The sequence below is a fragment of the Archocentrus centrarchus genome, chromosome 12, assembly GCF_007364275.1.
Source record: "Archocentrus centrarchus isolate MPI-CPG fArcCen1 chromosome 12, fArcCen1, whole genome shotgun sequence".
Taxonomy (NCBI): Eukaryota; Metazoa; Chordata; class Actinopteri; order Cichliformes; family Cichlidae; genus Archocentrus; species Archocentrus centrarchus.
Genome location: NC_044357.1, coordinates 8224569 through 8249412, shown reverse-complemented (window position 1 = coordinate 8249412; position 24844 = coordinate 8224569). Strand labels below are relative to the sequence as shown.

Here is a 24844-nt window from a genome sequence, read left to right as displayed (position 1 = left end):
AATTTGACCACTTAAACTATCGCCTCATAACCTATAAAAAGACCTGCAAATTGGTTCCCTTTCTTATAGCATAAAGTTGTTTAACTGCAAAATTAATGAACCATTCATTTATAAAACTGATGAACACCCTGAGATGACTTAAGAAAATAACTGCATTTCTAACAATACATTTTAGTTATTCCACTTCATAAAGAAAAACTACTATAGTAAATCAAAGAAACCCATCAGTACAGGTCACTGAGATTACACTTTAAGAAAGAATTGCACAAAATTACAGAAAAAGCACTGGCAAGTTATTTTCTGGATTTTGTCTAGTAAAAGACACAATTTAACTGACAGAAAATGTCCTGTTTTTACCTCAGGACTGTAAACTCACTGTAAAAAACACAGAAAATATTGTAGTACATAACAGGGGAAAAAACAAACAAAAAAATTGGGACCTTTCTGTCATTTAATGGAAAACAAAAAGATCTTTTACTTGTTTCAGTGTTTTATACCAGGACATGGGTGATGTTTGTTAGTAAGAAGGCGGTAAAAATCTGAAAATCTTGTCCTCCTTTGAAGTTTTCTTACATTTCAAAGCCTTCCAGGGACCGCATCTGACCATTTGGCAGATGGGTTTTGGCCCCTGGGCCGTATGTTTGCCACCCCAGTGTACAATAAAGGCAATAAATCTGTGTAACCTTATTTGACACAATCTTTCCTGCTATTTGTGACCATCCGATTTAAAAAAAAAAAAAAACACTAGTAGAATGGAGTTTCATTTACTCAAGCAACAAAACTGGTTAAAAAAAATAAGTTTATTGCAATGTCTGTGATTTAAAAAAAAAAGAAAAAAAAAAGACTTATTTATTGCAGATGTTACTCAGCTATGCCTTGGAGTCTTTAAAGCCATCACCAAAACTACAGTTAACTTAAATGTGTTATTTTCTGTAAGAAATACTAACAGAGGTCTGTGTGTAAGTACAAACCCGCTGCCTCTGGAGTAGTATGACTCATTTCTGTCATCGGGATGAGGTGCTGCAATCACTCTGTAAATGTGGGAGCAAAAATAACACATTGTTGAAGTATGTACTGCCACAATATTTTTGGGATATTATTCATATTTCCTAAACACCGCAATCTAGGCAAAGTTTTAATTCTACAGCACTGTGCAAAGGTCTTGAACCCCCCCCCCCCCCCGATTTGTTTATATATATTTGATTTTTTAAAACCTGTTTTGAGCAATAGCTTTCCAGGCTTTGTGACACCTGTTTTCTTTGGACATTGGGTGCTTTTTCACTCATTTTCAGTCAAATCATTGTACCTCACCATTCTCAGAGGAATGTTTTTTGTTAGTTAATCCAACCTGTGAATCATTCAATCATTTAAATGACACCTAACTCAAGGGCTGAACCAGTGTTCTGTCTACACATAACAGACAAGTTAGCAAAGAATCAATTTTAAATTGTATTTTTAGGCACTTTGTTACTAGCAGCCAGTCAGAAAAAACATCATTTGTCCCAATTTCTTTAGTTGAATCTATGAAAAATACCAAAGATAACACAGTATGATAGACATAAAAATAATGGTTTTGCACCAACAAGGTGATTCTAAAAAATTAGCCAAAAATCTTGGCATCTCAGCATGGTGTGCAGTGTGCCCTTAAAAATGTTGAGGAAAATGGACAAGATGAGGACAAAAGAAGTGACAGGCCTAAAAATTTACAGCAGATGAACAGTATCTGAAAGTCATGTCCTCAAGAAATGGGAAGAAATCCAAAGACCTGACACATCTCGCCCTTCAGGTGATTCATTTAAAGGCTTGACGAATGACAAATTACACAAGTAGTGGACTGAAAAGTCAGTGGTAACAGATCTGATGGAGTGATCAATCCAAATTGGAAGATTTTGGTTAAAATCATAAATATGTAAGGAGGAGGTCAGGAGAGAGGTACAACAGTCATCTGTAAAACACAGTGGAGGCTCTGTCATGGTTTGGGGCTGCAGTTCAGCCAGTGGTGTTGGAGACCTTGTGAAAATTGATGCAATTATGAACACAGAACAGTACCATCAGACATTGAGTCACCATGAAATACCATCAGGAAAGCATCTGATTGGCAGCAGCTTCATTTTTCAGCATGACAGTGCTGCCAATGCACACAGTGGAGCACCATCAGTCCAAAGAAGAGCTTTCAATGTCCTTCAAGAAGCCTGGAGAACTATTCCTGAAGACTACTTAAGGCTTTAGAAGAAAGCTGACTAAGAGAGTTCAGGCTGTGATGAAGCATAAAGGTGGTCACACCAAATATTGACTTTCAAGCTTGTTAGCATGGTTAAAACTCTGTTTTTGCCTTAAATACTGTATTTTCATATATGTTTGCTTGTTTCAATAAATCGCTGCACCCACTGACCCTTTTCCTAGAAGAATATAATGACATGTGGCAAAAGACTTTTGCACGACACTGTACATTTACACCATTTTTAGCCATTTGTCCTCAAATTAAAAAAAAAAATGCAAGATACAATACACAGCAGTACAACAAGGGAAACCTGTGGGAACAGCAGCCTGAGAAAGGGCGAGATGCCAGCTGGCAGTGACGATCAGTTTCAGGCTGAGGATGTTTTTTTGTGGGCCTGAAAACTGGTTGTTTCTCCAGTCTAAATATCTGCAGGCTCCTGAAGCGGCCTTTGGCACGGGTACAGTCCGGGGCAGCGGCGCTATTTTAGACAACAGAGTATGAGAAATGGGATACGGCACCTGCAGAGGAGACTTTACTTGCTTACTTTGGTCCTCTAGCCTCACCTCGTGGCGGCAAAAGAGCACCCCCACTTCCTCTACACTTTCAGTTTACGAACATGAGCTGCGTGGCCCAGTGCAGTCAGAACACCCTCTTAGGACACAGTTAATGTTAACTACGGAGTTCCGTGTAAAACTCACACAAATATCAAACGCCACGTAACTCAACGTAAGCTAGCTAGCTCCAGAGCCTCAGAGCCAGGCTGGCAGGCTGCTCTTCAACACAGACACCTTTATTTGCTAACGTGGCAAGAAGAAAGAAATGTTGTCGACAGGTACATACTCACCACTTTTATACAGTTAGAAAACGTCAAGTAAACCACCTCGCTTGTTACTTCGAGTTAAAGCATTACTGTCAGTTTGTTTGGTCCACCTTTGGGCTAATTTTGCCCACGTTTTGGTCTCAGGCGGCGCTTCCGTTCACAATACGCACACATTTGGTTTCTTCGGCCACATTTCACAGACCACAGCTGCTAAACCGTGCCATATCTCCAACTGCGAACATGAATCTGTGAGACAGCAAACTCTCTGTGTATGGAGCTTACTGTTAAAGGTAAAGACTCCACAGGTATCCGCGCCTGTAAGCAGGAACTGGGAATAAATATTTCCCAACTATTTTTCTTGCTCTATAGGTTTTCAGCGGCGTCTGTCGTGCCAGTTTAAAGTACACTACCGCCACCATCCGGTCGAAGAGCGCAAAACAGAAAAATAAGCATGTTGGGTATTTTTCTGCGTCGCTTTGTTTCACTTAAAGCCATAATTTAAAGGACAGCAGTTTCTTCACGGTTTCTTCATAAGCATTTGTTTTCATTCTTGTGCGTAAATGCGATGCTTTGACAGAGCACCTCTACATGTCTAAATCTTTTACCAGCGTTTGTTTTTTGTATTTGTTGGGCTGCAGCCTCAACAAAATATAAAAAAATATCAATAGTTTTAGAAACATTCATTTACAGACACGGTGAAGATGGTATAATGTGAGCAGTGATTCATTCATTGTGTTTCCATTAAGAGATGATACTTTTTTCCACATTTATTTTAGTGTAAGCATTTATTTGAGGCAAAGTTTTAATACTACAGCACTGTGCAAAAGTCTTGAGCCACGCTTTATTTCTTCATATTTTACTTCTGAAGATCTAGATATTCTGGTCTTTTTTTTTTTTTTTTTAAGGTCTTGAGCAGTAGTTCTCCAGGCTTTCTGGCGTCCTTTTAAAGTTTTTCTTTGAAAACTGGCTGCTTCTTCACTAATTTTTAGTCCAATCTTTGTACCGGACCATTTTCAGAGAATTTTTTGTTTGTTTATTTGGCTGTTTGTTAAACCACTGAACACTGACCTATACATCATTTGAACATTAAAACAACACCTAATTCAAGGGATGAACCAGTGTACACATAACAGACAAGTTAGCAAAGAACAATTTTTTTTGTCTTTAGACACATTGTTACTAGCAGCCTGTCAGAAAAACACACAATTTGTTCCCATATCTTTAGTTGAATCTATGAAAAATGTGAAATGTAACGCAGTATGTGAAAGTCATGTCCTCAAGAAATAGGAAACAATCCAGCAGAGACCTGACACAGGACCTGAGAGATGCATCTGGCCCTTCAGTTGATCCATCTTCTGTTCACTGAAGCATCATAAGAAATAGTCTCATGGCTGTCAAGAAGCCATTCTTCAGGAAGGGAAACAGGGAGAGGCTGAGGGATGCCAAATTACACAAGAACTGGACTGAAAATCAGTGACAACAGGTCTTATGGAGTAATTAATCCAAATTAGACGATTCTGGTTCAAATCCTTGTCCAGTGTGTACAGATGAGGTCTGGAGAGAGATACAGCAGTGTCAGCAGCCATCTACTAAACAAAGTGGAAGCTCTGTCATGGTTTGGGGCTGCGTTTTAGCCAGTGGGATAGCAAAGAACCAATTTTAAATTTTAAACACATAAAAATTTAACTTAACATTTAACTTTTTAAATTTAAATATCAAACTGTAATCTCAGAATTATTGCGGACACTTCCAGTTTTGTTTCATTATGACCAGCTATACAATTTCCCATATTTTTTAGTTTCTAGTTAAGAGTAACTTTATTCTGCCATAAGCTTCCTTATGGCAGAATTTACTGGAACAAAATAGAAGTCAGTAGAAAAAAAAATAAAAACCTTCTCGCCGTGTCACGTGACTAAAGTTGTTTACCACGTGTCCTGCGCGTCACCGCTTAAACAAAAAGGACGCAGCCGGGATACAGTGATTGTTGTTGTTGTTACACTATCATCTAGAGGAGCAGAGGTGCTTTTTGGATGCATCATACCCCCGTTTCTGCTCTGCCGGTTGTCACACAAGTATTTAGATCCCCCATATCTCTCGGGAGGCGGCTGAATATAAAGAGCAACGCTGACTGTGGCTCCTCAAACACGGCTAGCATTAGCTAGCGGGTCTCACAGCGGAGCTAACCAGCTAGTTGCTTAGCCGTTATGGAGTGGCTTCACCACCACGAAGAGTCCAATGGCGAGCCACCTTCAGCGACCAAGGGCTTTACCGGGGTTTACCCTCACCAACAGGTAAGCCATTCCTGAGCACTCTACAGGGAGCTTAACGGCGTGCTAATAGGCGAAACATGTTGGAGATAACTGAAGTGTATAAGTGCCAAGTTACGAGTTACGCAGTGAGGTACAGACTAGAGTCTGCAGGGTAACGTGTTTATTCTGTAACCCAGTTTCCACCCTGCACAGCAACATTGTCGCAGTTAGTTTGGTGTGAAATATTAGTATCTAGGCAGCGTGCCAAACCAAGCACTAACGCGCAGTTGCGCAATACCTTTCACTTTAGCTCTTCCACTGCTTATATGGCAAGCTTATTACTCGCAGTGTCATTATCCTGTCTGGACGCTGCTGAAATCAGGGTTAGGATGGCTGATGGGATCAGAGACCATAACGGGCAGCAGCAGAAGGCATGCAAGCACGAATGAAATGGAAACAAGCGTTTATTTATTTTTAGCGCTCTTGCTCCGCCTTGAGCTAAACGCAGCTTGATTATGGTCGTGAAGGCTTAAAAGCTAATGGCCTGCAGTTAGTTTGTGATGCAGAGTCATCCAGCATTTTATAGATATCAGGTGGTCGTTAAGTGGAGAGGGGCATTTTATGAGAAATTGTGTCCTGACTGTAGGAAACTTGTTTTGTTTGTTTTAGGGGGGGCATTAAAATTTAAAGTCAGATTCCCTGCTGTATTGCTTTTTCAGAAAGATGTTGCTGAGCTTCAGACTCGGCGTGAAGAGATTGGGCTTTGATTGAATGCACAACCGCTATTTTTCTCTTTTCTAGTTCTACAAAGTACTAGCTGATCATTTAACTGTAGTCATTTGCCTTCCATTTACCTCAAATTAGCCGTCATCATCAAACCTCTGTGATTGTCCCATGGCGTCACTGTGTCAGAGCCAGCAGCGCTGTGTGAAGGCCTCAATTGTGTCAAGTTGGAGATTGGCTGAGGCGCAGGATCAGTTATGTTCTTTAGGAGTCCACAGCTCTGAGTCGCTGGAGCAAGAACGTGCTCGGACTCTGGCCTGCCCCACAGAACTCACACACAATGAGGAGGAGTGGCGCCGCAAAGAGAGCATGCTGGGAGTTCAGGAACCCAGCCGCAGTCCTGTACTTGGAGCCAGTTGGGATGTTTTTGATAAGGTAAGTCTGCAAACCAAACAAGCAGCATCACGATTGCAACACGAGCATCATACTTACTGGATTACAAGAGACACAGATGCACTGTGCTGCCTTCTGATATTTAATTAAAATTGTATACCTACTCCTTACTGACAGTGTAGTCTAATCATAAACACTTGCTTACATGATATCTTCTCTGTTTCAGAGTATCATCAATATTCTTGATCAGCCTGTAGAAATGGACCAGGACAAGTGCAAGACATTTCTCCAAAAATACGAACAAGAGCTCAGGCATTTTGGTGAGTGAGACAAAATGTAATCAATTAACAAGTCAGTTTGGGGATTTAGCATTGCTGCAGCGTTTGGGATCTCAGCATGTATCTTAAAATTTGAGGAAAATGAAGAAGATTAGGACAAAAGAAGGGGCAGACCCCAAAAAATGTATAATCAGATGAGTACAGGACTTTAAGTTAAGTACATTACATTTATTTCTGTTACATAAAGGCTTTTTTTGTTTGTTTGTTTTTTTATACAAACTCTGACAGGAAGAGTTGAAAGGTTTCAGTCTCATATGGTGATTTGCCTTGGTCTTGAGTGCTCAGAAAAGTTTGTATTGCATATCTTACATCAACTTTAATCAAATGATGGTTTCATTTATTAAGAGGAAAAAGCTATCCAAACCTACCTGACCCTATGTGGAAAAAGTAAATCCCCCTAAACCTAGTAACTGGTTGTGCCACTCTTAGCAGAAAGAACTTGTTTGTGATTTTTCCAGAAGACATCTGGTTGTCAGGCTGGCAGGGTGTGTCCTGCCTCATGCCGCGTGGCAGCTGGGATAGGCTCCAGTTTTACACCAGATGTAACGGGATGCAAACCTTCCAAAAAGTTCAACTTTTGTCTCGTCAATCCACAGAATATTTTCCCAAAACTCTTGGCAATTGTGAGACTAGTCTTTGTGCTCTTTTTGGTCAGCAGTGGTTTTCACCTTGGATCTCCCATGGATGCTATTTTTGCCCAGTCTCTTTCTTATTTTTGAACCATGAACTCTGACCTTAACTGAGGCAAATGAGGCCTGCAGTTCTGGGTTCTTTTGTGACCTCCCAGTTGAATGGTAGATGCACTCTTGGAGTAATTTTGGTTGGCTGGCCACTCCTGGGAAGGTTCAGTACTGTTCCAGGTTTTCTCCATTTGTGGATAATAGTTCTTACCGTGGTTCACTCGAGTCCCAAAGCCTTAAAAATGGCTTTGTAACCCTTTCCAGACCGATAGGTGTCAGTTACTTTTCTTCTCAGCTGTTTCTTTGGATGGTGTCATGATGTTACTGTTTGAGATCTTTTAGCCTTTGTCAGACAGGTTCTAGTTAATAATTTCTTGATTCAGCAGGTCTGGCAGTAATCAGGCCTGTAATCAATGAAACTGAACTCAGCTTTCCAAAAATGTTGTTAATCACAGTTAATCATGATTTAACAAGGGGGCAGTTATTTTTTTTTTCACACAGGGCCAGGTAGGTTTGGATAGCTTTTTCCCTTAATAAATGAAATCATGATTTAAAAAAAAATGCATCTTGTATTTACTCGGATTGTCTTTGTCTAATACTGAAATTTGTTTGACCTGAAACATGGAAGTGTGACATGCAGCAACTTGGAAATCAGGAAGGGGGCAGATACTTTTTCACAGCACTGTTATTATCTACAATAATAAGGCAGGAAAGTGAGTAGGTGTGGCATACTCTGTTGAAGAAGTAACTTAAGACTTTTAAATATTACTAATATTTTTTTTTTTTTTTTTTTTTTTGTCAGGCATGTTGCGGCGATGGGATGACAGTCAGCGATTCCTTGCTGCTATGCCTCAGCTTATCTGTGAGGAAACTGCAAACTACTTAATTCTGTGGTGCATGAGTCTACAGCAAGAAGGGGTAATATGCTGACAGAGTAGGGATGGTGTTAGTTTATCTATTCATTATAGTCAAGTTTTCCTCAGAAACCACCAAGTATTTAAAAACAGCAAGCAATCCATCCTATAAATGGCTTGATACAGTTTTTGCATCTGTGTGGCATAACTCATTTAATTCTCATTTAATTGTATTGTACACAAATACAAAGAACAAAGCCAGTGAAGTTGTCTTTGCTATTTAATTTAGAAGAGTAGTGTAAATATGATGTTCATTTTGACATAACTTTTAAATGAATGCATTGGCACCAGTATAAAGGGTACAGGAGGGTAAGAAGCAGGCACTGCTAATCAGTTAAACTTGATTAACTGATCATGAGCAAGTGTGACCACATCTATAAAGGTAGAAGTTTGCTGGTGTGGAGAATTCAGGTCTGTGATAACATAATGCCATCTTAATAATAATGCCGTGATCTTCCCACTAGTGGATGTGCCAGCAAATTCACCCCAGGTCCAGATCGAGCAATGCTCATAGTGCAAAAACCCCCCAAGAGCTGCATTTCAGACTCTGCAGGCTGTGACAGTACAGTTAGAAAAAGTCTGAACAAATTCTACTAGAGTCAAATGTGTGGCCATCAGTTTGACAGCTAAAGCTTGTCCCAAATTGGGTCCTGCAACAGGACGAATCTGCAACAGAATGGCTTAAAAAAAAATCAGTGTTACAATGGCCCCATCTAAAGGGTAACCTCAGTCCAATTGAATTGCTGTGACCTGAAGAGAGCTGTGCATAAGCCAACACCTGGAAACTGAAGCAATGTTGCGTGGGGTGCCAAAATTCCTCCACAATGATGTGAGAGACTGATAGTCATACAGAAAATGATTACATCAAGTTATTGATGTCATACAAGCCACTGAATCATGGGATGTACTTAGTTTTTCCACAAAACTGCATAGAGTCCTGTAGAAGCTCTTTATTTTTTCATGACTATATATTGAACAACCAATAGAGCAGAGACATTAATTTAGAATTCATAATTTCTAATAATCACTTCAGCAGTGAATTAGATGTGGCTTAAAATGTTGTAAAAGTACAATTTGGTCAGTTTACAGCTAAAGAAATTAAAAAGGGGCATCTGGTGGGAAAAGCAGAGACATCATGTCAGCTTTTCCTCCTTGTTTCCTGCAGAAAGAAGCGTTGATGGAGCAGGTGGCGCACCAAGCTGTAGTTATGCAGTTCATCCTGGAGATGGCTTCAAACTCTCAGCAGGACCCTCGAGGCTGCTTTAGACAGTTCTTTCACAAAGCAAAGTAAGAGAAAACTCATCTAATTATTGATGTGTGTGAATGTCATGTAACTTACTGTGGCTTCCATAGTGTTGTATGCAAAAATAACTTCACTTGTTTTTCTAAAGATAAGGTCATGCTGTAATAGATTTCAGAGTGCGAACAATGTTGTCATTGTATTTCTGCTGGGAGGCAAAAAAAAAACTCACAACACTTAAATTTTGCTGTTCCTATTGTGGAAATTAGAAGCCATTATCAAGCAATCTGGCAGCACATTGTCCTGATATTACTGCTATCTGTTTTCCAGGAAGGACAAGACGTGTACTTAGAGGTTTTCCATACAGAACTTGAGGCCTTCAAACGGAGAGTTAAAGATTACACAGACAAATGCAGAGGTCATTTGTCCAACACTGAACAGCAGAATATTGGCACAAACTGCATACTCGACCCCAAAGAAGCAACAGTTCCTTCAGTAAGTACTCTTAAGTTTTTTTTTGTTTGTTTTTTCCCTCTGAGTGCTACTGAGGCCTTGAGCCTACTGCAGTTACCACATACAGACATGAGATGGCACCATTGAGCTTATTGTGATACAAATCAATGATCGCGGCACCAGTGAGGTTAGAAAATGTGGACACACCTGCAAAAAGTAAATTTGACTTGTCCCAAAAACCGAGAGCACGATGTCGTCATGTTGTTAATGTTACCTGTAAAACCAGAATGGCCTAAAGCGTTTGCAGACAGTTGCTGGTTGACCTCTTCAAAAACAGCAGAAACTTGAGAGGACGTCCTCAGTCTTAGTTTTACCAGTCAAATATCATGTATCCATCACCACTGTTATCAGTGAACATGTGGTTTTCTGGAAAACGGATGTCCCCTGCTGACTTAGAAGTGAAAGTTACCCTTGTAAATTGCTGAATTATTTGATCCCACATCCCACTGTAGCTACAACTGTGAAACATGTTAATATTTAGATTAAGTCTGAGCTATATCCAGAAAATCTCATTTCCTCTTTGATCCGGTGTCGTCAGGGTGTCAGCAGCTCATGTCATGGAGGATTCCCCTAAGAACTCATTAGTTAGCATGTTTGTTTACTAGTTAACATACAGTGGATTAGCAAGACCCCTCTTATGTTTGCACACTTGTAAATCTAAATTTGATAACATAACATTTTTCATATATAAATCAAAATTCAAAACTGGCATCTCTTCACAATTCCAAAAGCATTCTGAGCCTTATTCAGTTCTTTATTAAAGCCTGTTTGGCAGCTTTTACAGCTTTGCAGCTTCTTGAATAAGTCTCTACAAGCCTTGCACACACGGATTAGGGAAACCTATCCTATTCTCTCTGGCTGATCCTTTAAAACTCGGTCAGATTCAATGGGAAACATCTGTGAGCTGACATCTTCAGATCGTTGCATAGAATTTTCTTGGGCATTGGTTGTCACCCAGTGACAGCTTGAATAGGGAACAGGAAACTCAAAGATGGGGTGGCTTGGAACAAGCTTGGTTTCAAACTGTGCTAAATTTTTTTTGACATTGTTGTGGTCCCGTGGTATGTCCTGTGCAAAACATTTCTGGTTGTCTAAGAATGTGCATTATGGGCAATGCAGCAGTTTTATTTGTTTAAAATTTTTTTTTGTATTTAAAATTTTCAAAAAGGGTCTGAACTTTGTGAATCCACTGTAGATTGAGCTCCACCAGCAGAAAGCAGTTATGTAAGAAATTTGTTAGAATGTGACCAAATGATCTTTGATGCTTTTAAACTGATTACAAACATGAAAAAAAATATTTGGACTTATAGAAGCATTTTCAATTATTCAGATGAATCCAAGGAGAAAAAAAAATGGCTAAATGGGATACAGTACAGGCTCAATGCAATGGGCGCAGCACAAAAGGCCTTTTTTTTTTTTTTTTTTTAATAAGCCTGAGAGAATGCGCTGAGTCTCCCCTCTCCTGGCCTCTCAGCTTGACTAGCTGCCAAACCCCCAGCTCGGAGGGGAAAAAAGAAAATCCCTCCTGATCTGAGAGGATGTAGTGTGTTGAAACTGAAACTGGTTCTGCTTTTGGATTGCTGCTGTTTTTTATTTTAACATCTTGCTTGGCTTAATTTTGAACTCAGTTTCTCAGGAGTGATTGTTTGGTACATGTTACTTGTAAAACATTTTTTTTTTTTTTTTTTTTAAATACACTCATTTTTTATTTATTTATTTTTTTTTAATCAACATGTTTTGTTTAAATAAAACAAAAGTTTAATGCACAGATTTGTAATCCCATCTCAGAATGCAATTACCTAACCATTATAGCAACACTAGACTCATCACTCAGCTCTGTTTGAGGTCAAATTTAATTTTGAATTGCACCCGACGGTCTTCATCTTCTTTCTGTCTTTGTATTTCATCAGCAGGTGGCAGAGTTTCCTATGAAACGTTGTGTAGAAGCTGGGCTTTGGACAAGTGCAGGGAGGTGGACGAAGGACGACACTACAGACACAGAAGACATACGCATGATGGAGACGTCTTAGGGAACTCACGACGCGCCCCTGCTCTTCTAATGTCACCATCATGTCGCCATTTAGGAACAATCTCAGTTATTTATACAGCAGACGAGGCTGAAAAATGCCATCACAGAGCAGGAATAAACAGACGTATTATGCCGCAGTTTTCAGTAGAAAGCCTGCAGAAAGGAAGGTTTTGCTGATGACAAAGATTCTTCAGTATTGCTGTTGGCATGTCACTGTGGTTGGCCTCTAGCAAGCAGCCTTCTTGCAGTGTCGTCTGCCAGCTAAATGCATGTTGTGCCATAACAGGTTTTTTTTTTTTTTTTTGTTGTTTGTTTGCAACTCCAACTGTTAAAAAACATTCTCCAAGCTTCTCAGAAAAGAGAAACATCCTCATTAAAAAGCATAAAGAACTAATTATAGATTTTATCCAGACATCACAAAGAATACTTAACCAGTGAAGTCTCTGGGTAAATATCACTTGGGTAGCAGATCTACTCCCTGAAGTGGGGACTCCTGCTCTTAAAATGAATCATGTTAAGTTTGAGGAGAATAAGTGACAGAATCAGTGACTTTGTATCCTCTGTGGTACAAGAAGATTCAGCTGAGGCTGAACATTTTGTATGTGTAGTGTTGCAAACTGAGTGTGAAGTCAAATGCTGCAGGTCTGATAAATGAAAACTATTACAGGAAGGTGGTGATTGTTTGGTAGGTGTGACCTGAGTTATTTGATTTTAATCATGAGGGGATAAAAAAACTTACCTGAGTTTAGGAACATTGAAATGGAGTGTGAGTTTCTGATTTGAGTATTATAGGGCTTCAATTTGTGAGATATAAACCTTGTTTCTATTTTTTTTAACATGTTTTAATTTTAAGTACGTTAACGGCAACCAAATTATGCTAATGTGCAAAGAACAGCGAATCTGAATTGTTTCTGAATCTGTAGTATAAATGTAAAGGATTGCAGTTGTGGTAATCTGAATCGTCGGTATAATCAAATTTATAACCCAAGTTAAAGTTTTGTTGACAGTTCTCCTTGTAAGAGCCTTTAGCTTTCAGACTGATCTGCATATAAAGAGGCTGCACATAAATTTCAGAGGTCCTTCAGGCTGATTATAGGAAAGATTGAACAATTCAGTACGTGTGAGTGGCAGGTCATTTATCTGACTCAGTCTAAATCAGCAGTCAAAACAGATATTTCAAGATCGATAATCGTTTCATTACCTGATTGCTGCCGTGGCATGAATGGCCTGTCTTATTGCTTTAAATATGCCAGGAGGACAGGTTAAGCTCATTTCCAGCTCTGTTTAAACTCTTACACTGCACCTTGGTGCCATCTTTTGGCCATGTTTAGTATGTTTATTCTTCATTCTAACAGCATAACTGACAGAAAATAAGGAAAAGCATGATGGGTTCTGTTAAATAAAATGCACAGGTAATCTGACAGCACTCCTTTGTACACACAGAATAGCTGTGGATATCATTGTGGCCTTAAATCTTTTGCTTTGAACGCTGTGTGTGGGGCAGGTTTGGAGGATTAAAGCATGTTATAGCTTCAGAACCGCTGATGTGATTTCAGCATCTCTTAGAAGGCGGAAAGAGAGCGGTTTGATTCTGTTTTCCTACAAGTATTCATAGTGTTGTCTGGAGAAGCTTAAACACGACACAGTTTGTAATGAAACAAACCTAAAACCTTTCCATCCATTAAGATGCATCCATGGTAATCAGGTATTTTATGGATAATTTAATTGCGCAGATAGCGGATATAAATTTGTTGAATATAACATGATACCGGCACTGAGTTGTAATACAAAATCACCAGAAGCTCATTTAAATTTGATGTTAAATTACTGTTGGCTATATATATATATATACTGTGTATTCACAAAAAGTATTTGTGTACTTGACAGCTTTGGCACTTCCTGTGACAAAAATAAGTTTCAGGACAGTAGTTGGTAATTACTTTAACTTCAATATTGAGTAATAGAGCGTGCTTTATAGTATGTGAGTCAAACTAATAACTGATTATAAAGCACTCAGCTTTTGATGCGAATACTACAATAATGCTGTCTTTTAGAGCCCGGTCTTGATGTCGAGTGTCACATAATCAAAGTCTGCATTTCAACCAACACAGTTTAAATCGCACCAAATTGATCTTTTTTTCGTGGGTTTTGTGCATCGAGTTTTCTCTGGTTCAGTGATGTGCCAGAGAGGAACTAACATTTTCTTCACCAGCCTGACGTTCAAACTGGATTCCTGAAAACAAGTCGCAACCAACCGTTTCCTTTCATAAGTGCTTTGTTCGGACTTCTGTCTTTGTGTTGGTTAAAGTTCTTCACTCTGGGAGTGATCTTCACCGGAGCTGAAGAAAAGATGCCTGCGTTGAGGAGAAAAAGGGCTGAGCTCTCCAAAAAGAGACTTTCATTGTATGTTTGCAGAAAGGAGCTCTCTGCATCTGAATGTGTCCTGCACTTTGTTTCTTTTTCAAAAAAAAAAAAAAAAAAAAAAAACCAAGGGGGGGTTAACGCTCTGCTTTCTGATTCTTTCTCATCTTTTACTTTTGATTTTTATCACCTTTTCGTTGTTCTCAGTCAGCAAGAAAGGGATTGGAATTAACACATTTGCTGACATTTACTCAGTAAGATGTTTGCTGCACTTGGACTTAGAAATATAACGTATATTAAATGCAGTTCTTAGAGCTGCTTTGTGATGCATTGATAATTCTGCTTCACAGCAATTGTCACCTTGTCATTTGTCAGTTATTTCCCAAAAACAAGATTGTGGTCTTTTGCAGCTCATACAGTACAATAAACAGCACACTAAATGCTGTTTTTACATAAGCACGTGTTGTCAGCAGTAAAGCTAAAAGTGGAGGTAAATGTTTTATTTTGCTCAATCAAAACTACTCAACTATGCAAAATAATTGGTTTAGGCTAAAGTTGCTGTACTGAACCTGTGGCCACTGGAGTGTTGACTTCCTGCGTGACAGTGAGTTGAGACTGGATATCAGTTTGCATCATTAGCTGCAGCACCATGCTGGAAGATAATTCTGAATCTCATCGCATTTACCGTGACTTTTGGTTTGTCTTGCTCCTAAAGCCTCAAATATAAAACCAGTACTTCATGTCTTCTTGTGTGTGGGCCTACGGTGGAAAAGTCGTTATAGGGGAACTCTCCTAAGTTTGCACATCAAAGTCTGTTGTCAGGTCCCGAGGAGTCTGTTACAGAAGTGAAATAAAGTTTTATAAAGCCTTCTGTGGCTGCAGAGTGAGCTTTGTTAAGTTCAGTAAATATTTAAACAGTCGATTGTTGTAGTAGACAAGACTGAAAAAAAGAAAGGGGGAGGGTGGGGGTGCCAGACCTCTGTGGCCTGCTGAATGACAGACCTTATTTCTCCTATGTTGGCTTCTTTTTATCGGCTCCCTGTTTAATCCAGAATCAAATTTAAAATCTTTTTCACATACAAGTTACTGAATAAGAATTTAATTAATAATCAGGCCTTATCTTAAAGACTTCATAGTACCATATCACCCCAATAGAGCACTTCGCTCTCAGACTGCTGGCTCACTTGTGGTTCCTAGGATACTTAAAGAGTAGAATGGGAGGCAGAGCCTTCAGCTTTCAGGCCCCTCTTCTGTGGAACCAGCTCCCAGTTCAGATTCAGGAGACAGACCCCCTCTCTGTTAAAGATCAGACTCAAAACTTTACTTTTCAATAAAGCTTATCGTTAGTGCTGGATCAGAGCAGAGCTTTGCCACTTTAAAAGGAACTTAATGCTTAGACTTATTAAGATATTCAGCGGATATAAGCTGAATATCAAAATGACGGAAAGATGGATTAATTGATTTCATTTATTACCTGGCCCGATGTGAGAAGGTAACTGCGCCCTAAACCCAATAACTGGTTGTGCCACCCTTGGCAGCGAGAACTGCAATCAGACAGTTGACATTTTTCAAATGGATGGTGATTGCTAAAACAAAGCAGAGAAAGACAGGTAACACTTTGCAGAGGGTTTTTGTACTTTTGTAAGTCAGAATTCAGTGCATAATTTTATGTTACACAATCAGTCTTTCCAAATAAAAAAAGGGAAGAAAAAAAAACAATGACCAGGAATCTAGGTAAGACATTTATTATGGTTCATAAACACAGTTGGGAGCCACCTATGGAAGGAGGTATGCTTTCAAATATTCTATTCAAGTGTTTCGGAATACACACAGGAAACATTCGCTGCATCGACCTATACAGTACATTTCAAGGCAGGTTTGCATTTCTGTGGCTTTTAATAATATTGGAGAAACATTAAGACTAAGTGCAAAAAACAGCAGATGGACCTTAAATGCTGCGAGATCTCCCAACAAGAGAAAAGCTTGTATAAACTGTGTTTGAATGCGTAATATATATTTTATCACATTAACATTATATGGCTAATATCAGTCTATGACCACAAAGAACAGCTGGGAGAATTTAAGAGGAATCACTTTTAAGACTAGTTAAAGAAGCTGTTTCACAATAATGCTTTCTTGTGATTAACTGAAAAAGAAAATCAATGTGATTTCAATCTGTGGTCCACTACATTAAAAATTATTTACATTCACTTAATCACCTGTTATATCGTCAAAAGCAGCAAAAGGCACTTTGAGTGCAAAAATGAATTTACAGTAATTTGTGGAATGTGGCACATTTCCCTTTGGGGCAGCTGCCCAGTGCATGGAAAACAAACCCAGCAAGGCAGTTATGGAGACCTTATGCTAAAGCAAAAAAATAATAATTTTAAAAAAACAAACAAAAAACAAAACTACATTTTCTGAGGGTTTGTCATTAAAAAAAAAAAAAGTTGTATTCTTGTAGATTTACCTCAAGGTGTCTTGTAGTGTGTGCCCACTCTTATTCATCAGAATCAACAGACAGGAACTAATGATTGCAATTAGACAAGCTGAAACTTAAGCATGCATACACAAGTCCACTCATTAAAACTGGCTGCATTCACTGTTATATCCTGCAAACGCAGCCTTCACTTACTGTTAAAAAGCTCCATATTGGAGTCACTGAGTTTTATGCTGGCTTCATAAAGGCACGCTAAGAAGTGAAGAGGAAATCTGTGCAAAGCCAAAAACTACTGTTTAAAAGATTTTGCACACACCCTGAGATTTTCCAAAACCCAATTTCAACATTGTGGAAACAGTACCATCCTAAACATTAAAAAAAAAAAATAGTGGCATTTTACCTCCATGCACTCCTGTACTCATAAAAATAAGTAAGTGCTTAGCTTTATTTCAAACATTCAGAATATATTACATTTTGACTGCACAATGCACACACTGGTTTCTGCTGGTAAACTCTTCACACTTCATACACTACTTTCTAATTGATGGAGGACAGTTTTCTCTTTAGGAAAACCTCAACGTGCGGCCATATCTTGTTGGTTTCTGTCCCAGAGAAGGTCTCAAGCACACCTTTACTCCTGGAGGGTCAAAAACAAAACAAACACAAGAATTAAGATTTTAATGCCACTATTTGAACTGTTAATCCAACAAACAGCAGTTAGAAATATATGTACATCTTCTATTAATCAGCTGGCAATACACTTGGACTCGATCCTTTTCTATTCTCAGTCTGTCATTTTCTGTACTTCCTGCAAATGGCAGGCTTTTAAGCACTGCAGTTATAGTGGAAAGTAGTACGGAAGCTAAATACGGCTCTGTGGTTTAAGGAAATATAGTGTCATATGTTTTCCTGCCAAACTGGCGCAGACATAGGAAACAAGTAGTTTGCATGAACTTCCAAACTCTACTTGCCCCCCCCCGTGTTTCATTGTTTCTGTTAAATCTTTAAGATAAATGTTTATATAAATCTGCCTTCTTTGTCAGCTGACTAAATAAAAGAGAAAATGCCGACTGCATTATTGGCGTGCACTCTTGGAATGTGGCTCTTAAGCATTTTTTCAGTCATGCAAGCAGCTCTGAAGAATGTGTCGGGATGAAAAGGTCATGGTTCATTACTTGTGCTTTTTACTTGTATTTTAACACTTATTTGGAATACACTTCAGTGTGACAGCATGCTGCAATGCAGTCTGCTCTATTTCACATATAGAGCCAGTTTCACAGACATGGATTCAGCCTAGTCTTGGACTAAAATTTTTCTCAGTAGAGATCCTCGATATTTTTTTATTCTAGGGCTAGGCTTAATCCATATCTGGGAAACTGAGCCTTAATGTTTCTGAGCAGTCATGCAAAATAAATTATTCTAAAGTGCTGGACCCGAGCTAAGCATTAAACAACCATTTACAGCTGGCAGTAAGTTTGAAGTTATCTGTACCTGTAGTACTCTAAGACAGGCTCTGTCTGGGTTTCATAGGCCTTCAGTCGCCGTGTGACCGTCTCTGGTCTGTCGTCATTCCTCTGGACCAGAGGCTCCCCCGTTTCATCATCGAAACCCTGCAGAGATAATATAAATGCCTCTTAATGCAGACCTTTCACTGTATGTTGCAAAGGAGCATTTTGGGTACCATTTTTCTTGTGGGCTGTGTAGTAATCTGACAGTAGCTGCTGAGATCAATCAATCAATCAATCAATCAATCAATCTAAATGATGTACCAGCCAACAGCCCAACACTGCTGTCCATGTGGTACCACTGACGGCATGGCTTAATAGCCAAGGTGGTAAAAAAAGAGCAGTCAAAATAAATACATAACAGGCCTTTTTCCACCTTAGCCTGGAGAATCAGAAGCTAAAAGTTAGCAGAGTGGGGGTTTGTCCTCTGTGGAGTGACAGGAATAAAAGGACAATAATCAAAGCATCATTTCCTTATATTTACAAAAGCGAGTGGCTGTTCTCCGAGAACTGGATTTTCTGAAGTTTACTTGGCAACTAAAGAAAATTAAGAGATGAGCTAACCCCTGGAACAGCTTTGAATGAATCTACCCTTTTTTTTTTTTCTCTTAATATTTTTGTGCTTATTAGCCTTATTTTGATAGGACAGCTGAGAGAGGACACGAATGGTGGGAGAAAGAGCAGGGGAAAGAAATGCAGTAAATGGACTCTAGGCAGAGCTGAGGCTGGGCCTCTCTGCAGCATATGGTTGCCTGCTCAACCCCCGTGAACGAAACCAGCGCCCTGAATCGACCCGTTTGACCTGCTCAGATTCAGGACCCCCGCCTACCTCTGTGGAGCCTACAAAGGTTAAAATAAATCTCACTCTCTTTTCTGCAGGCTTTTTCTAGTCTCCTGCTTTAGGTTAATGTTCAATTACCCTTTGTCTTCTACCCTTGAACTATAAAGTCCCTCACATACACAAACCACCCTCGAGTCAGAATTGTTTTTTTGTCTGTTTTTTTAAATCAACTGCATTAATGGGTTGTGTTTTTATTTTAACTGTACATTTTTGCAGACAGGCCAAACCTCCAAATTGCTTACAATATTTTATGACAGGCAAAAGGATTGACACGAGACTCATGTTGGTGCCCAACTCTATTTTAAGCATGATGGATACACCTATGCCTCACACCACTGTCTAAACATTAACTTTTACCAGCTGTGTCCATTAAAAAGAGTTCTGAGGCTCAAAGGGATTAAACAAGAAATGAATGATTCACATGGTGAAAGATTGCTTTCAGATGTTAGAGTGAGCTGCCTCGTGCAACTTGAGGCAGTAAGTTAAACTCAGAACTCTGATATTAAATTAAAGGACTTCTCAGTAGGTTTAATGACATGAAAATAATGCAAATTATGTGCTATGGCACATTGACCTGATTGCAACTAAGGTTTTTGGACCAATTTGATAAACCCAGCTGCCATCATTTAAACAGAGCGTTCATCCTTCCAGACACTTGCTGAATCATTACAAAGACACACTGAAGTCATTTGGGCAACAGATGGGGGCCAAATACCTTACTAAGATGCTTTATACAGTTTTTTTCCTGTAATCTGGTATCAGTTAATAAATGTCTGCAATTGCTCATCTTTACTAAACTAAACTTTTTTCTGTTTGGCTCCCATGATTTTCACTTTCTTTGCTTGCAGTGCTGTGAAGTAGTATTTTCCACCTTCCTGATTTCTCCCTCTCTCTCTTTTTTTTTTGCATATTTGTCACGTTTCAGATTAAACTAATTTTAATAATAGAGAAAACATGAGTAAATACGAAATGCAGTTTTTAAATGATGATTTCAAAAGCTATCCAAAGCTACCTGCCCCCGTGTGAAACATTAACTGCCCCCTAAACCTAATAACTGGCTGTGCCACCCTTGGCAGCAAGAACTGCAATCAAGTGTTTGCCATAATGAGTCATTGATTTTGCTGTGGAGGAATTTTGGTCCCCTCTTCTTTGCAAAATTGTTTTAATTCAGCCAAACTGGAGGGTTTTCAAGCCTGAACGATCTGTTTAAGGTCATTTCAAACCATCTCAAATAGATTTGACTCCAGACTTTGACTTGGCCACCCCAAAACCTTCATTTTTGTTTTTTGAGCCAGTCAGAGGGGAACTTCCTGGTGTGTTTCAGATCACTGTCCTGCTGTATAACTCAAGTGTGCTTGAGCTTCAGGGCATGAACTGATGGCTGGACATTCTCCTTCAGGATTTTCATGGTTCCTGGATGAGTAGTTGAAGCACTTTTGGAGTAATTTTGGCAGGCTGGCCACTCCTGGGAAGGTTTACCACTGTTTCAAGTTTTCTCCATTTGTGGATGATGGCCCTCACTGTGGTTCACTGGAATCCCAAAACCCTCAGAAATGGCTTTGCAACCCTTTCCAGACTGATGGATATCAGTGACTTTGTTTCTGTGTGACATGAAGTGTTGGTCTGGCAGTAAACAGGCCTGGGCGTGGCTGAACTCAGCTTTCAAAAAAAAAAAAAAAAAAAAAAAAAAAAAAAGCTGAGGTCATGATTTAACAAAGAGGGGCAATTCCTTTTTCACACAGGACCAGGTAGATCTGGATAGCTTTTTTACCCGTAATAAATGAAATCAATTTAAAAATTGCATTTAACTTGTATTTACTCACATTATCCCTGTATAATTTCAACATTTGTTTGATAAGCTAAAACATTTAAGAGAACACTCATTTCATCTGTGCAAAGCTGGCTTAAATACAGAAATAGAAAAAAGGGGGATGTGTTTACAGGGACTTTAGGTGGGTTGAAATCTATGTTGTATACTCTGCCGCTTGGAAGATGAGTCCAACGTGAGGTCAGCCTTTGCTTGATGGTTTGGAAAGGTACATTGAGGTTGATGACGGTGTCCACAGTGTAGACGTCATCTAGTGCTTCCGCCTGGGATACTGTACGAGGAAAACCTGGTGAAAAAGACAGAGGAAATCTAGGCAAAGGGGAAAAAAGCAGCAAAATGTTGATGTGCCAGTGATTCAATTAAGCAGCCTAAAGTACAAGTCTTTCCTTGAGTGGTTTAACTGTTAACCATGTAAGGGTCAGTGAGTGATCTCGCAAATGCTGAGATTCCAAACAAGCAATGCTAATAATATGATCACCTACCAGTCATTTCCCAGATGAAACAACTGCTCACACAAACTTACCATCGAGCAGCCAGCTGTTGTTGTCTATCGCTCTCAGGTCATTCAGGATGAGACGAGACATGACATCATCAGGTACCAGCTGACCCTGATCAATGCAGGACTTCATTAGCAGCCCGAGCTCTGAAACAAAAATAAAATAAAATAGAGGAAGCGAGAAAGGCTGCTGCATTGAAACTCTGCGATTTCTGTGCAGTTTTTAATCCAGACTTCATTAAGGCGGCATTGATTACTTTATGAAAGTTTGGTTGCATCAGCCAGTCAAATGCATCTAACAGCATGTCTGCTTACACCAGAAAACATTTTTATGTGTTTGTAAACTTTCTGATGTTTGCAGTGTCTGGTCAGCCACTCGGTGCCACACAGCCGTTAGATGTACAAAGATGAGAATATAAAATGATGCACAGAACACCTTGCACATTTTCCTATGACTTCCACTTTAATTGGCCAGAGCCCAGCACAAGAAAGTAATTTCCTGACAAGCCTCGTAGAAATCACCTGCTGTGCTAATAATAACAGTGCAAAGGGTAAAACTTGCTGTAACACGGAGACTACTTAATATCTTGTAGTTTTCTGTTACTTTGGCCTGCACAGTGAATATTCTTCAGAAAGCAAAGACATTGCAAAGCAGCAGTCATATATTCAGTGCTCATAACCAGAATTTAAAAAAAGAAAAAAGCATTATTCTAAGCTGACTTAATGAGGAAGTAGAAGACGTGGAGGGTCGCTGGTTCAAATACATAGCAATGGCTTTAAAAACGGAACAGGCAAAGTGCATAAGAACTGCTTTGATTGCAAGCTGCTCAAATGGATTAAGTTAAAGTTGCACGTCTGCAGTCCGTATGTTTTGGCTTTTCCCTGCATAAATAACGGTTAAAGCTCGATTGCACACTGCAGACTCCAAACCAGCCAAAGTGGGATTTTCTTCATGCAGCTGCAAAAACAGACTTTTTAAACCGTGTAGCTCCTCCTCTCGTGGAGCAAAAGTTCACGGCTGCGTAATCTTTACAGCTCTCTTCAGCTTCAGCCAAGGTGATATTGGGCAGTAGTGGGCCTTCCTCCAAGGTCCAGGTAACGCTGGCTCAAATGTTTACACTATAAACATGAAATAAGACCTTATTACAAGAATGACCTTGTCTAGAGAAGACACAAAATATTTAAATGATACCCAGTATTTTAGTTTGTCACAGCCAGATAAAAGCACGCTGTTACAGGCGTGGACTCTTATCAGTATATTGCAGGAAACGAGCCTTAGTTCGTTTTTACTTCAAGACTTGGTGCGTGGCAGTCTGCTTGTGCTTTAAGCGAAAAAAAAAGTGATAAATAAAAGTTAAATAAATAAAGTGTAGATCACATTTGCATCGTCTTACTTTTTGTTCGAGAGAGGATATGCTATCTTACCGGTCTGAGCGTTGATGTTGGCTCTCAAAATGTCCCCACTGGAAATGTGCTTTAGTCCAAAAGTTTTGGTAATGCGCCCAGACACCGTTCCTTTTCCCGACCCCGGAGGTCCCATGATGACAGCACGAATAACTCTTTTTAGCAGCATTTCCAACGCGAGTTTGAACGGAGTTTTCTAGGACCCGAACAAGTGCGCCCTTCTCGTGAAATCTGCTCTAAATGCTGAGTAGATACGCTTCTTCTTTTCTTGCCAAACTGCACAATGCAAGAAAGAGTGAGCGCGTCTTAAGTAGCGAGTTTGAACTCTCTGTGGACCTCTACTTTAATGTTGCGCAGCCCTTGCACGAAGTCGAGGAAGAGGAGGAAAAGGAGGAGGGGAAAGATGATGAGACCTATTGCCGGTGGACTCAGGGCCAGCCAGCCACCCAGCGGAGGTTAGATGATGCACTCCTCAGACGACGCACACCGGGCAAAATGAGCTCCTTTCTCGGGAGTGCTGAGAAACTTATTCGTCTATTTCACCGCTGCCCTTTACCGGATTTGTATTTATTGTATAACACGTTATATAATTGGTCTACTGCTGGAAAAAAAAAAGCTTGTAGGCAAGGTGGCGGTGATTAATCCTTTACGAGCGGATCCCTCGTTGAGGGTGCAGACCTGCGGATTGGCTAGCTGGCAGCCCAGAGACGCTAGGCTGAGCAGCGACTCACCTGCTTCCTCATTCTAAAACCTTAAAAAGATCACTAATGTGGCCATTTTCAAATTATTGGAATATGTTAACAGAAATAAATCCGACCCGTAATGGTTCCGAGAACACCAGTTACCTGTGGTTTTTGTCCATTTGTTTATATTATTTTAAAAACTGTGATTTCGAAAGTATTTTTTTCTTTTTGTTTATTAAAGAAAGACAACAGACAACGCCAGAAATTCATAGTTATCCTATTTGTTTACATTTTTATGAGATTTGTGCCTTTAAGAAGCGCTATTTAGCCACGCCCACGTAGCGTCAGAGAATGGTTGCAGAGCGCCATCTAGTAGCGTAATGTGGCAACGCAGCCGCACAAACCGGTACTTTGACCTTCCTGTCTTGCCGTAAGCTCCCCTCTCACTGACGTCTTCCTGGACAAACACGTGTATTTCACTGACGCCGAGCACAAACAGTAACACGAAGGCTGCAGTTCCCTCAGACAGCATCTGTTTTGGTCCACGTATTTCTTGCGGAGCTTTGTTAGTTGGTGTTTAAAAAAAAAAAGAAAAAAAAAGTTGACGCTGTAGTGTAGGAGGACTGTTTAGACTGTTGGCAAATTTTAAAAAGAAAATATCACTGCTCCAAAAATTACTTGGTGACTTTATTTTTCATTCTCTAAATACAAGTTATGTCTTTTCCAAATTTTGAGTCCAGTTTTATCAGGATAGAGATTATCCAGAGGTGAGTGTTGGATTGAGGGTGTGGTTTAGTATTCCCTTTGTCGCAGACTGTTTTATGCACAATAATAACTACTTACTGTCTCAGGGGAACAGTGTTGAGATTTTAGCAGCTCCTGGACAAATCTGTCATATAATGAAAATTAAGATTTTTAGGTTCTGCTGTAATTTCCAGCATCTTCTTACATAATTTTTACATATCTGTAATTTATGCACCTTTTTAAGCTCACGAGTCAACTGTAGGAATGATAATTATGTTGAAGCTTTAAATACTAGATATGCTGCAGTTGTGAAATTGCAGGTCTGTGGGTTTAAAGGTTTAAATAATGGATTAAAATATGCTTTTATTCAAAATTAAGGATTAAAATTTGGATATCAGCATGCTCAATAAAGGCAGGCCATC

At 39.5% G+C, this 24844-nt stretch overlaps 3 protein-coding genes across 6 annotated transcripts in view; 1 reads left to right on the top strand and 2 right to left on the bottom strand.

Annotated features, from left to right (window-relative positions):
- Window positions 1-3380, bottom strand: part of exd3 (exonuclease 3'-5' domain containing 3) — a 44513-nt gene extending 41133 nt beyond the window's left edge. For 2 of the 3 annotated variants that reach the window (XM_030742047.1, XM_030742049.1), the window contains exons 1-2: window positions 3066-3380; window positions 972-1031 (exon numbers count right to left, since the gene is read on the bottom strand). In XM_030742047.1, coding sequence (XP_030597907.1) covers window positions 972-1008 — 37 coding nt within the window. In that variant the 5' untranslated portion in view covers window positions 1009-1031; window positions 3066-3380. Of the gene's footprint in view, window positions 1-971; window positions 1032-2531; window positions 2551-3065 lie in introns of those variants that run through there. The other variant, XM_030742048.1, reaches the window with a different exon arrangement.
- Window positions 3381-4979: 1599 nt separating this feature from the next.
- On the top strand, window positions 4980-15357 carry cdc37l1 (cell division cycle 37-like 1). The gene is made up of 8 exons (XM_030743074.1): window positions 4980-5332; window positions 6155-6448; window positions 6633-6726; window positions 8227-8342; window positions 9504-9625; window position 9757; window positions 9909-10073; window positions 12002-15357. The coding sequence occupies exons 1-8, from the start codon at window positions 5246-5248 to the stop codon at window positions 12119-12121; spliced, it is 999 nt and encodes a 332-aa protein (XP_030598934.1). The 5' UTR covers window positions 4980-5245; the 3' UTR covers window positions 12122-15357.
- A 1235-nt stretch (window positions 15358-16592) lies between these two features.
- Window positions 16593-23567, bottom strand: ak3 (adenylate kinase 3). Of its 2 annotated transcripts, XM_030743185.1 has the most exons (6): window positions 23320-23567; window positions 23017-23148; window positions 21619-21738; window positions 21209-21381; window positions 18413-18531; window positions 16593-17558 (listed from the first exon to the last, which is right to left on the bottom strand). In XM_030743185.1, exons 2-6 carry the CDS (start codon window positions 23129-23131, stop codon window positions 17459-17461), a joined length of 627 nt encoding a protein of 208 aa, XP_030599045.1. In that variant the 5' UTR covers window positions 23132-23148; window positions 23320-23567; the 3' UTR covers window positions 16593-17458. The 2 variants fall into 2 exon arrangements, with proteins under 2 accessions (XP_030599045.1, XP_030599044.1); XM_030743184.1 differs by having other exon boundaries at window positions 23017-23567.
- Window positions 23568-24844: the final 1277 nt, after the last annotated feature.